This window comes from Cornus florida, unplaced genomic scaffold, assembly GCF_030987335.1.
Source record: "Cornus florida cultivar Cherokee Brave unplaced genomic scaffold, ASM3098733v1 CherokeeBrave_3.0.0_Hap2_Chr10, whole genome shotgun sequence".
NCBI lineage: Eukaryota > Viridiplantae > Streptophyta > Magnoliopsida > Cornales > Cornaceae > Cornus > Cornus florida.
In genome coordinates, this window is record NW_026775580.1 from 116,607,198 (window position 1) to 116,621,234 (window position 14,037).

Sequence of the window (14,037 nt, forward strand, 5' to 3'; positions counted from 1 at the left end):
TGATCGCTTTGGATTGAGTTTTCAAACATTGAGTTGCCTCTGAATTGACTCCTCAACCAGTGTAACATGTGAAAATGACACGATGGATTCGGCTAGTACAAGAATGAACGCTAACCCAACCTATGTTATCACCTATGTTATTGGGTCAATTTTTTCACATCCACGTCTTTTATTTTCGAACTGAGCCCACGTTGGAGAACCAAGCTAAAAATTAGGTTAATCTCAAGTTCATATTAGATTATTTGACATTTTACATTGACATCACACGAATTAGGTCAAATTTTATTTTTAATTTTTACTAACAACTCAAATTATGTTTTAGGCTTTGACACATGTGAATTGATTTATTTACTCTTATTTTTTTAAGAAAAAAATAAATTTAAATAACAAAATACAAAACCCACACCGGCCAAATCACTCCCTCTCTTTCTCTCCCTAACTATTTACACAAACATTGCACTTTTTTGTTTTGTTGTTATTATTGAAGATGATAATGGAAGGCTTAAGGTCACCTTAACGGCTTAGTAGCTGCATTGAAAAGGTTGTCATATAGATAAAAGTATATATATATATATATATATACACTTAGTTAAGTCATTGAAACAAAATGATCACAAAGTTAAAAGGATAATATTATCATTTTACATGCAAAAGTGTTCTAACGCCATTGAAAAATGATTTTTGGGGTGCGAGTAAAATAAGGATTAATGGAAAGGACATGAATCAAAGATCTCATTAATATATCTCGGGCATAGCTGCCTTCGACTTCGACAATACTAAAGTCACAGACAAAACCCCCTTTCTAAGGCTTCGAATCAAAGCGAATTCTCAAATCACTTCCATTTCAAAGAGTAGAGAAGTCTGATCAAGAATGCTTTTCGGAGAAGTCTCCATTCATACTTGAAAATTTTAGTTGGAGCTCTACGCCTTTGGCACTCGTGTTTCTGTTACGTCACTTTTAACAAAATAGTCTTGGACGCTCTTAGCGCGTGGTAGCTTAGCTACAAAACTCTTCTTGGACACTCTTAGCGCGTGATAACTTAGCTGCAAAACTCTTCAAAATGTGAGTGAACATTAAAAACAAAATATGATATCGAGCTAATATGAAGAGGTGTCATTGTAATTTGTCCAAAATTATTCTTAAAGCATAAAAAATTACAAATAAATTCCCAAGAAAATACTTAAGCAAAACATTAATATACAATAAATTAATATTTAAATGATATGAAGTTGAAAAGTAAAAGGTAATCACAATTTGAAATATATATAATATATTTAAAATTTAAAAATATATTGGAAGTAAAATTAAAATTTGAGTTTAAGTTAAGCTTTCATGTTACCGGCACTCTAATTAAGTTCAAGTTGAAAATTTTCAATCTAAATTTAACCCTTATTAAAAATATAATTATCCAAACTAAAAAATAAAATTAAGTAACGAGAATGCCGATAGAAAATACATCACTTGTATGATTAGTCATTCAATTTTGCATTTAAATTTGCAAGAAACCTCTCATGTTATACAAGTTATTATAAATTAATGTTGTCCCCTTGTGTTCGGATTTAAAAATGTTGTAGGAAGTCTCTTTCACCCATCAAAATATAACATTTTAAATAATTTACGATTTATTATTATTATTTTATTAATTAACCTTTATTATTATTATTATTATTATTATTTATCTTTGACAATAATCTCCATTTATAGTTGTTATGGATAGGATAATAATTATAACGTCAGAGAGAGACGAGACGAGACGAGACGAGACGAGAGCTGAAGAAGGAAGGATGATGATGGTGTCGTCCTCATCAGCACTGCCGAATCCCATCATCGACGGCGCTATTTTCTTTTCTAATCATCACCATCATCACCCTGCAACAACAATCTTTAAGTAAGATGCTCCTTTCCCTCTTTCCTTTTTTTCACCGTTTCATACTTTTCTTCACCCATTGTTTGATTCCTCGAGAATGAAATAAACACAACAATAAATGCAATTATGCGATCTTATGCATCTGTAATCTTGCACAAACCATTTGTGGTCAAGTAGATTGGATTTAGTGTTTGCACCACAATATCATTACAACTCTAATGGTTTGCGACTTTTTACAAGGAAATATATTTCGCACATTCCATACTCCGAGTTTCTAATTTCCTAGATTGGGATTCTCATTTAATTCATGCTATGCACTTACGTTTCCCCACCAATAATCACAAAAATGGTTCTGGTTGTGGTATGCAAATTTTGAATCTACTCAAATTTTAGGATAAATTTACAACCGACACTGTTATATGTATGTCAAATTTCTTCAAAATGGAAAAAGAAGACAGACCAAACCCAAGGTGGAATTGTGTGTAGAAAGAAACCCAAGGGGGTTCAAGCCTTCTAAGGCAATTGTAAGCGACTGTCAGCATCTGTATTAGTAACATAGTCTCTCTCTACCCTCATCTTCTCTCTCTCACAGACAAAAAGTGAGAGAGGGGGGGGGATAAACTTAGGAGAAAGTGAGGAGAACTCATAATGCAGTAATTTCTTTAATTTCATTTGGGTCTTACTCTTATCTCTCCTACTTTATCATCTATGTACTCATACATCCCTAGGAAGCCTCCTTCTCAAAAAGAAAATTTTCTTCAGAAAGAAGAAGAAAATTTAACATGGATCTGCAACCTTGACTACTAGTTTGCCAAAATTTCAATTGACTACTCAAAATATCATGTTCTCATAGCTAACTTGTTTTAAAACTTAGGTCTGTAATACTAATACCAAAGTTTGGGTCTCTCCTTTATGTTTTCACTTTTCAATATGGTGATTTTTAAAATTTGTTGCATTATAATAAAAGGAATGCATCTGTGGGAAGTTAAAACTTTAAATTGACAACTATTGAAGACCAAAGTAACCACAATAAACCAGCCTATCTGCAATCGAGTGATGTGACTCATGGATCCAAGCTAACGTAAATCTTAGAGAAGTAGAAATTTAAAAACTGGTTTGATTTCAAGCTGGAACCCATTTAAGACCTGTTGAAATCAAGTTTTAGTTTGAATGGTCTTATTTTACATTTAGGTTAATCTGTTGATTATTCAGTTACATTTATATTTCATAAACTTTTGGAGTCAGAGGTATATTTGTAATATCTATATTTGCTGGGTATGGTAGTAGGATCCATAGGTTATATCTGGATTATGATTAGGTTTTTATATGGTATTTACTTATCAACTAAGTAGCATAGACACGGACACAATACGACACGGATACATAGCACGTCAAATCCTAAAAAATTAGGTCATTGATACAACATAGACACGACAATATCTGAATATAAATTTTCATTTATATACTTCTATTCAATAACACTATTATAGAACTTTAATTAATTTTTAATTCTATACTAAAGGTGTTGTTTTGAAAAAATTGAAAATTTTAAGAACTAAAAATTTTAAGAACTGAATTTTAAGTACTGAACTTTTTAAGCGGTGATTAAAAAATATATGTTTTAATATCTTTTTAAATTTCAGCGTTGAGCATTCATTGATAAGTGATGTTCCTGTCATTTAAAATTTTGCCCATTTTAAGTGGCGCTTGCCGTTTTACATTCAAATTGTGTTATCAAATGCACTTAATTAGATAAGCGCTTAATCCGTTCAGAATTAAGCTCTTAATTGAGTTATCAAATGGCACCTAAGAGTTACTCATATATAATTTTAAAGATGAAGTTATGCGAATATTGTAATGATTGTTATATCATATATGCTACTGTTTCACTACTTTGTCATGACAATTATGTTTTTGTCTCGTATAAAAATGTATCATGGTATGTTTGATTTGTGACCATGCCTATATTATCAATTTTTTCTTAAAGAAAGAAAGTTTGACACTTTGAGTTGTGTTCATATTATTTCCAAGATTGCCGAACATGGTTATTCTAGATGTGTGTGTGTTAAATAAGAATTGTGCTAGGAATTCTCTGGAAGTCTAGGCCAGGCGTCCTAGAAGTGTCAACAAAGTGTCGGCTAAGTGTCCAAAGTGTTTAAATAAAATGTTAAATTATGGATATGTGCCTAAGGAGTGTTCGTGAAATTTCGGTGTTCGACACATGTCCAATGCGAATACAGCCCCTTAAAAGAATTTGTGCTTCCTAGCTTGACGGACGTGTCCAGGAGTCAAAACTCTTTAAGTTTCTGATTTCAAGTCATAGTCTTTGCAAAATTAGGTTAAGTCCAACAGCCTATATATGTATTCTATCTTTTTTTCCTTGGTAGGTAAGATACATTGGCCTACTTGTCGCCATTGAAATTTGAACCTTCAACATCTGCTCTTGAAGGTGGGGGAATTGATGTTAAAGCTTATGTTTAGTGGCATTTATGTATTTTTCAATTCAATAGACATCAGTTTACTAAATTTTCATAAGCTTCTCTAATTTTTTGGGGATAGCAATGCAAATCTAGTTATAGGTGTCATACCTATGGAAATTCATCGAGTAATTCCTTGAGTTTCTTCTTTTTTCTATTCCTACTAAAATCCAATCACCATAAATCACTGCAAGAATATATGTTTTAACTCTCCTTTTACTTTTACAATTTATATTTAACAAGCTCAAACACTTTGTTCCCTTAAACACTGGACCAAGACACCCTAAATCATGAAAGCTTGCGTTTAGGGGAACTGTTCTCAGAACCTAAAACTGCCCTTAAACTTTCCCTTTTCTTGCCCAAGTATAACCCCAAATCTCTACTCCTTTCTAGGGCTGGCTCTGCCTTAAGGCAATTAAGTCAGTCGCCTAGAGCCTCGTACAAAACAAGGGATTTAATAGATTTTGATTTGGACCTCACTATAAAGTGTTTTTTTCTACAAATTCACATGTGATAAGTGTGTGTGTGTGTGTGTGTGTGTAACATATAAATACATAACTTTTTAAAAAACGAAGGAGAAAATGGAGGAGAAGATAATGAATTAGAATTTAAAGGTCAAAACTAAGGAGAAAGTATTTGATTTTAATTATATTAATGTTAAATATTAAAAAATGTCCCATATAAAGGTTTTGCCTTAGGCCTCACTAGTTTTATAGGACTGATCCTGGTAATCCTCCTCAATCATGGATGTGGAATTAATTGGCAATTTGGCATCTCTAATGAGAGGTACATCTCCAAACCTTTGCTTGATTCAAAGGGGAATAACTCACTAAAAAGGGCACGCATAAATATCCTTACTTATTGAGACCCATGATCTGAATTCAAGTAGCAATTCTTTCTGAAGTGGAAGATGTCAGTCACATAGTCTAGGCCTGCTCTGCCAATCTGTATGTGCTTGTTATTGGCCCAAGTAGCTTATTAAGCCCAGGTCAAAATCCAAGTTATTAAAATTACATAGACAAATTATATTTTATTGAGTTTATTGAAAGTTCAATTGTCTTATTTAGTATGAAATTATTCATAGAGTACTTTTTGAATGTTCGATTTAATTTCTTAGAAACTAAGTACCTCATGCGCTGATGTATAGGTTCAATGTATGTCTAACTTTAAATATTTAATAAATAAATGGAAAAAAAGAGGAGGTAGGCAATATTTGCAGTCCAAAAAGCATCCCACACTCCAAAATATATTATAATTATAGATACCATATAACAAGGAGTGGAGTGCAGGAAACTACGTGGAGTTCGATTATCTCCCGAAAGGGAGTTGGGTATCCTATTATTTGATGAAAACATGACCTCACTTGATTGGAGATTCACGAGTTATCTTTAAATTTTCCAGGGCAGCCAAGAGGCTTTATATTTTAGTTTTTTGCAACGGTGACTGCAGACTTGCTGTGTTGTTTTCTTTGTGTCCTAATCATTTATTTTTCTTTAAATTTTCTGCCTTTTCAGATGGGGTTTGAGAAGAGAACAAGATGCCAGACTGGTTACTCGTAGAGCAGAGGCTCAGGCATTTCGTGTCTTGGCCAATCCTAATGTATGCATTACTCAAGGCTTCCACATGTATAATGATGGTATATTTGGTTTGAATATGCTCAAAGATATGTTTAGGTATGTGATGTGATTGGTGATTTACAATTTTTTCCATAAAAATTGGCATTTGTAGTGGGAATTTTATTAAATTGAATATACTTCTAAACATTATCGCCATGAAAGCAGGAGAGAGTTTAAGTGAGAGTGCTGTAAATAAATTTCTCGTGCGTTTAACTGTAAATTTGTAATAAGGTTGAGGTGGGAAAAGGGTGAGAAAACAGAAAATTTAGAATCTTAAAGAAGATTAACAGGTTGTTTGGGTTATTATAAATAAATTGGACTAGGGACATGAAACTCTGCAGCATGGACAGTGTTACAAGTACAGTATAGGAGTACTACGTGATATAGGCACGTTGACACGGTAATTCTGAAAAAATAGGATAGTGATGAAACAAGGACATCACATTATATAGATATATTTATGTATGTCCACATGCATATATTTGGCAATGTATGTAAACACTAAAGGAGTATTTTGTCTTAATATATACGTGTACATTTTTAGAAAATAATTATTTCTGTTATGAATCTATCTATATTTTAAGTTTTTGCTTCTAATTGTAGAATGCACATGAGACAACAGAGGTTTATGCTGCATGGATATGGATCCAGGAATGAAATTCGGCCTAATTTAAAGAACCGAATAGTAATTGCCATCGCTGAAAAATGGACTTAATGTTCACCTGTTACTGAAGCTTTATCTTAAAGCATATGGCAAGGCAGTCACTAGCCTTCACCGAAAGTCCATGGCTAGCACTCGAGTCTCTATAACTCTGTGTTACAATCACAAGGGACATATAAAGAAGTTGCAAGTTTTCCTTGGCTGTTATCCTTCTATTTGTGTACTTTACTATTTCGTTGCATAGACTTGCAAGTTATACAGTGAGTTTCCATCTCTGCTTTGCTTATCATGTGTTTCTTTCCACTAATGGATACACTCTTCTCCTACCATATAGGTGTCTCGAGGAGGAGATTCAATCAAGGAGGTGATCATGGTTGATCCTTTGGAAGCCAAGCGGTTAGCTGCCAAACAAATGGGAGAAATTAAAGCAAGAGAGAAATTCAAAGTGAGAATCCTGTCTTCATGAATAATTTTTGCTCTAAGTGATGCTTGTAAGCAATAAGCCAAGCAAGCATATCTTGTGAAGATGGTGAATGTAAAATGGCGGTTAGCTGCCAAACAAAGGGGAGAAATTAAAGCAATATAGAAATTCGAAGTGAGAATCCCGTCTTCATGAATAATTTCGCTCTAAGTGATGCTTGTAGGCAATAAGCCAAGCAAGCATATCTTGTGAAGATGGTGAATGTAAAATGGCGGTTAGCTGCCAAACAAATGGAGAAATTAAATTGAAAGAGAAATTCAAAGTGAGAATCCCGTCTTCATGAATAATTTTCGCTCTTGATGCTTGTAAGCAATAAGCCAAGCAAGCATATGTTGTCAAGATGGTGAATGTAAAATGACTTTTAACATAATGTTTGGTTCAAGAAATCATTGGTGTCACTGGAACATATGACTGCAAAGTACTGGACCTGTCACAAAAATCATTGGAAATAGCTATAAATTATCCCTAAGTAATTGAAGAATGTTGACAAATTTTTTAAGTTTTGATCTTGTGGCGCAAGTCAACATTTTCTCGAAAAAGAAGATGAACTTGGTTTTTTTTTTTTCCTAGTTGGTACTTAAACACACATGCCTCTACTGAGGGTCGAACCCCTAACCTCTCTTTGAGAAGTAGGAGCTTGGTACCGCTAGGCCATTAGCCTGTTGGTAAGATGAACTTGGTTTCATTTCCATGGGAGACTGAACCAATAAATTCTGTCAAACGTTTGTCTTATCTATGATCTTGTCGCACCCAATGCTATTGGAGGAGGGCTTCCGTTGGGTTTTTTCTGGTGTTTATAGGCCTACGAAGGACAGTGTGCGCCATTTGCTCTGGGAGGAGCTGGGGGTTTTAGAAGGAGGTGGTCGTTTCCATGGTGTGTTGGAGGGGATTTCAATATTGTTCGCTCTCCTTTTGAGAGATCGACGGGGGGTAGGTGGACGTCAGATATGGAGTCCTTCTCAAAATTTATTGATGATTCTGGGTTGATTGATCTACCCTCGGAGGGTGGTCCATTTACGTGGTCGCTCTCCCCCTACTCTCTCTCGGCTTGACAGATTCCTTGTGTCCGGGGATTGGGAGGAGTTTTCTGATGTGATCCAGGCTACTTTGGCCCGTCTTATCTCTGACCATATTCCGTTGATGTTGGATTATGGTGGTTTGCGTAGTAGACGCTCTCCTTTCAGCTTCGAGAATATGTGGCTTCGGGGTGAGGGCTTTCTCCAGAGGGTCTGTATTTGGTGGGGGGGTTATGGGGTGGTTTGCACTCCAAGTCATTCTCTTGCAGGTAAACTGCGGCTTTTAAAGGAGAGTATCAAGATATGGAACAAAGAGGACTTTGGAAATCTTGAGTGGAGAAAGAATCGGGTTTTTTCTGAGATTGCTACCATTGATCGGATGGAGGGTTAAGGGGTCTTGGTGGATTCCTTGAAGGCTAGAAGGGTGGAGTGTCTGGCAAAGTTTGCTGAGATCGCTATCATGGAGGAGATTTCGTGGAGGCAAAAATCTCGAGCCTTGTGGCTTAAGGAGGGTGACAGTAACACGAAGTTTTTTCATAGATTGGCCAACACTCGTAGAAGGGGCAGTCATATTGGGAGGATTCGGGTTGATAGGGAGTTGTTTTGTAAGGAGGAGGAGGTTTGTAAGGGCATTGCTGAGTTCTATACGAAGTTGTTCACAGAATCTGCTGGATGGAGACCCTTGCTTGAAGGGCTTCAGTTTGACTCTATTTCTAGTGAGGAGTGCTCCGGTTTGGAGGAGCCTTTTTCTAAAGAAGAAGTCCTGTTTGTTTTGAAGAGCTGTAACGGGGATAAAGCCCTAGGGCCTGATAGGTTTACAATGAGATTCCTTTTGGAGTGTTGGGAGGTGGTGAGAGGGGAGGTTATGGGCACTTTTCAGGCTTTCCATTCTCAGGGTTCTTTTGAGAAGAGCTTGAATGCCACTTTCATTGTTTTCAGTCCGAAAAAGGGAAGGGGGGGTGGGTAATGTTAGGGATTTTCGCCCTATTAGCCTAGTGGGGTGCATTTACAAGTTGATTGCCAAGGTCCTTACTTCTAGGTTAAGGAAGGTTTTGGACGGTGTCATTTCTAACGCTCAGAATGATTTTGTGGGAGGCCATCAGATTCTAGATTCAATTCTTATTCCTAGTGAGTGTGTGGATTCCAGATTGAGCAGCGAGGTCCCGAGAGTTCTATGTAAGTTGCACATTGAGAAGGCTTACGATCATGTGAATTGGAGCTTCCTTATCTACTTGATGAAGAGGATGGGATTTGGTGTTCGTTGTAGGAAATAGATTCATTTCTGTATTTCCAGCGCCCGTTTCTTTATTTGTTAATGGTGCTTCGACCGATTTTTTCTCTAGCTCGAGGGGTTTCAGGCAAGGTGATTTGCTTTCCCCTTTTTTGTTCCTTTTTGTGATGGAGGCCCTTAGTAGATTGACGAGTAGGGCCGTGGAGTTAGGTTTTCTGAGAGGTTTGGAGATTTCCCACCTGATGTTTGCAGATGATACTCTGGTTCTTTGTGATGCGAATGTGTCCCAGCTTAGATATCTGAGATGCATTTTGATCTGGTTTCAAGTTGTCTCCGGCCTTAAGGTGAATGTTGGGAAGAGCATTTTGGTGCCAGTTGAGATTGTGATGTTTGTTGATATTGTTGGTTGCCGTATTGCCTTTTTCCCTATCTCTTATTTAGGGTTGCCCTTGGGTGTTCCTTCAAGGTGTGTGGGGGTTTGGGACCCTGTTGTGGAGAGGTTTGAGAGAAGACTGGCGGGTTGGAAGAAGCAGTATCTTTCCAAGGGTGGCCGGGTTATGCTGATTAAGAGCACCCTGTCTTCCCTTCCCCACTTTTTTTTTTTTTTTCTCTCTCTATTTCAGATTCCCTCTTCTGTGGTTGAGAGACTCGAGAGGTTGCAGCGTAATTTTCTATAAGGGGTAGAGGAGAGGAGTTCAAGTTTCATCTGGTTCGGTGGGAGCAAGTGTGCAGGCCGATTCGGAGTGGAGGTTTGGGGTTTAGAAGAATGGTGCCTTTCAATAAATCTCTTCTTAGGAAATGGCTGTGGAGATTTGGGGTGAAGAGGCATTGGCTTTGGTGGAGGGTTGTTGCTAGTAGATTTGGGGAGAGTAGAGGTGGGTGGAGCTCTCTGGAGGTTCACGGTCCAAGGGGAGTGGGTTTGGAAGTCCATTCGGAAGGGGTGGGTTGATTTCTCCAAACATGTTCGCTTTCGCCTCTGGGATGGTAGGAGGATCAGTTTTTGGGAGGATGTCTGGTGTGGGGACCTTCCTCTGGCTATTGTTTTTCCTCGTCTCTTCAGGATTGCTTCGGATAGGCAGGCTATGGTAGTCAACTGTTATCATCTTGATAGCGGGAGCCTATTTTGGGATGATTGATTCAGGTGACATTTTCAGGACTGGGAGATGGAGGATGCCATTCGTTTTTTGGAGTTGTTGTATCGCTAGGGGATTAGGGTAGGAGCTTCTAATTGTTGGATTTGGGCTTCCAACTCTAAAGGTCGTTTCGAGGTTCAATCCTTTTTCAGGTGTCTCACGGAGGAGCCTGGAGGTCCTTTCCCTTAGAAGTTTGTTTGGCGCTCAACGGCTCCTCTCAAGGTGGCCTTCTTTGCTTGGACCTCGGTTTTGGGAAATATTTTAACCTAGGACAACCTAAGAAGGAGAAATTAAGTGGTGGTTAATCGTTGTTATATGTGCCTTCGAGATGAGAAAACAGTGGATCACCTTCTTTTACACTGCACCATGGCCAAGGAATGTTGGGACTTGATGTTTGGTCTTTTTGGGATTCTCTAGGTGATGCCTAGATCCGTTAGAGGGCTGATTGAGGCTTGGAGAGGCTGTTTTGTGGAGGCTCATATTCGGGATGCTTGGAGGGCTACGCCTCTTTGTGTTTGGTGGTGCTTATGGCTTGAGAGGAATATGAGATATTTTGATGGGAAGGAGATGCACATTTCTATTATTCAATTCTATATTCTTTCCACTCTTTTTTGTTGGGTTTCAGGGAGAAATTATAGATCTATAGAGGAGATTATTGTTTTTTTTTGGCCTCTTTGAAGGCTTGAGGCTCTTGCTAGCCCTTTGTTCTTCTCTTGGGATACGCTCCCCTTTTGATCGCTTTCTATAAAATTTTACTTATCAAAAAAAATAAAAATAAAAAAAAATAAAATTGCTATTGAATCAACCAAAGTAGGTTGAATTAGGAAACAAGAATAGTGTCCGGAGAGAGAACATTTACCTGAAGTTTGGTAACAGAGCAATGCACCAGAAAACAATTTTATTCCTAGCTCAGAAGATACTGCTCTAGGTTAAATTTTGGATATGTTGGGAAAACACTTTTTTATTCATTTATTTGGTTTTATTGTGGGATTTGAATTCTGTTTGTGAATCAGAGGACGAAACGAAAAGGTTTTTTTTTTTTTTTTTGGTAGAGATTATTGTCTTGTGGTTATTGTGTGGATTAATAACCCAAGCTCTTGTATACTATGGCATTCGTATCATGCAGTGGCCGGTGAGGCACAGAAGCTAGTAGGGAAGCCACACAACACACTGCCTATTTATGCTTCTCTTTTAAGATATAGATTATCGTCATCTTTTTTCGCCTTCTGTTTATTCAAATCAGTTTGGTTACTATCCTCTCTGGTGAATGATTTTATTGCAGAGAAAACGCCAAATTGAAGCGATTAATGGAGCATGGGCTATGATTGGTCTCACGGCAGGCTTAGTCATTGAAGGCCATACTGGAAAGAGTATTCTGTCTCAGGTAAGGTCACAGTAGAGCATGTCTTGCGTGTGTATTTGAGATTGAGAGAGAGAGAGAGAGACGTGATTTTTGTGATGGCAACCCTTTTCTTCCTTACAGGTGGCTGGATACTGGGAGACGATAGTCAGTTTCTTTGTACGGTAGATATCTCCTGAATGTGGCAAGCTTGGAGGAGCTGCTGATTCATAACTGAGTCATTCTTTAAATTGGAGTTGTAAGATCTTTCAGACTAGCAGTTGTTCCTTTTGTTTAGTTCACATTGATTGTAGCATATGTTTAGTAAGGCTTCACAGATTTTTACAGCTATTTTCCTGGACTGACTCTCAAACATTACACTAATGAAGGATAATAGATTTATTTATTTATTTTTTTTTTTTTTTTTTTTTGGGGGGGAAAAAGGGGTATTTAATCAAGTTAAGAGTGTTGCATTCTTGTTTGATGGTTTGATTCTGGTCTTTCGAGTTTTACAATTAAACCCTAGTATACACAACTAACTTGGAAATATTGATGGCAAATGGGATTATGTTATCAAATTGTTGTACTACTCTCTACCATCACATTTCTCAACTATTCTTTTCTATAGATATAATGATATATTTTTTATATAAAAAAAAAAATGAAAACTATTTCACATAATTTTATATGTTTCTTGGTACGTCTATACAAATAAATAAATATATACATGTGCAACACCTGCGAACCAATATAACAACCGCAGCAACTGTCAATCTATCAACGACTATTCAAAACTTATATTCTATTGGATTTTATGGAAACCGAATGGTTGCAGTGGTATAAAATTGGAAGGCCAACTCTGGTAAAGTCCTGCTTTTGTTGTATTCTGAGGATGAAAGATGTGGTTGCTAATGTTGTATCAATCATTTGCTAATTCTGCTCATCATTGCAGCTTGTGTTCCCATCTTTGCTGTCTAACAACAAAATGCAGAATCTTGTAAGGAGAATGCAAATCTGGTCGACAAAAATAGCAATGAAACACCAACAAGAATTCTCTCTTTAGCGAAAGGTTTAATAAATAAATAAATAAATAAATAAATAAGGAAGAAGAAGAAGGAAGTTTAGACTTGGAAATGGGATCTGTTTGATATAAGTAGATGGGGAGAGTGGGATTTAGTTTTATAGTGTGAGTGCAGTATATGAATTGAGTTAGTTGGTGCTAATCAAGATTAGAGCTAATTTTGGAAAGTGTGGGTTTTTCGTTCTTTAATGTTTTGTGCCTGCTTGTATTGTTTCAAGAGAGGTTCTGGGCTTAATAAAATGTTGGATGTAGGGTTGCTCCTTTTGTTGGAATGATTATACTATGAAATTTGGAGTTTTTTGTATTATTTTTTCTTCATTATTCGTATTATGATTATGATTATGATTATTTTACGCTTATCCATTTCATGAGTATTTGTATTTACCTAATCCGTTGTGGAGTTGTTTTCTTTGACTGTTAGGCTTAAAATGAGAGACCCATTCAGCAGAAATGAATTAATTTTACACAAAACAAGGAGAAGTAATTTTGATACTGAATTAATTCACTAAAACAAGGTCCATTGGATCATTGACATCAACCAGTAGATTCATTCTATCACCAATCTTAACATACTCCAATCAATAGGGTTACAATCTGCATAGGGTCCATGGTTGGCACTTGGTAGTAGTGGTTACTTGAAGACTTAAAGACACACATTACCTCCCCACTGAAAAAGTTGAAAGAAAACTCTCACTCTCCCACAAGTTTCTTTTAACTTAGTACCACCAAACAAGTTTAGTGGGAATGTCATGGGGATTTAATACAAACAACAGTCACGTTTTACAAATAACCACCACTATTACTCTTATTTATACTATTATTAAAAATATAAAGGGTTTTAGTATTTCAGTAATTAATTTATTTAATAATATAATAATAAAACGTAATAATAATATAGTAGTAAGAAATACTGATATTTCAATAAACGAAAATTTAATCAGAGAAGAAAATATATAATATTAAACTATTAAAATTTAATTTAAAAAATTATTAACATATATATAATTTATTTAAATAAATACATAACAATAATTCTATATCAGACAAAAATGAAAAGTTACATCCAGGTTTTAGGATTAAATGTTTCCGGTTCTGTTTCCACGCCTTGTAATTCATCGATATAGTCTTGTACTT

The 14,037-nt window shown here is 36.3% G+C and overlaps 1 protein-coding gene across 2 annotated transcripts; it reads left to right on the top strand.

Moving 5' to 3' along the window:
- Positions 1 to 1,723: 1,723 nt before the first annotated feature.
- LOC132278389 (uncharacterized) lies at positions 1,724 to 12,239 on the top strand. Of its 2 annotated transcripts, XM_059780180.1 has the most exons (5): positions 1,724 to 1,889; positions 5,860 to 5,944; positions 6,957 to 7,067; positions 11,766 to 11,867; positions 11,967 to 12,239. In XM_059780180.1, exons 1-5 carry the CDS (start codon positions 1,786 to 1,788, stop codon positions 12,009 to 12,011), a joined length of 447 nt encoding a protein of 148 aa, XP_059636163.1. In that variant the 5' UTR covers positions 1,724 to 1,785; the 3' UTR covers positions 12,012 to 12,239. The 2 variants fall into 2 exon arrangements, with proteins under 2 accessions (XP_059636163.1, XP_059636164.1); XM_059780181.1 differs by lacking the exons at positions 6,957 to 7,067; positions 11,766 to 11,867; positions 11,967 to 12,239 and adding an exon at positions 6,565 to 6,950 and having other exon boundaries at positions 5,860 to 6,018.
- Positions 12,240 to 14,037: the final 1,798 nt, after the last annotated feature.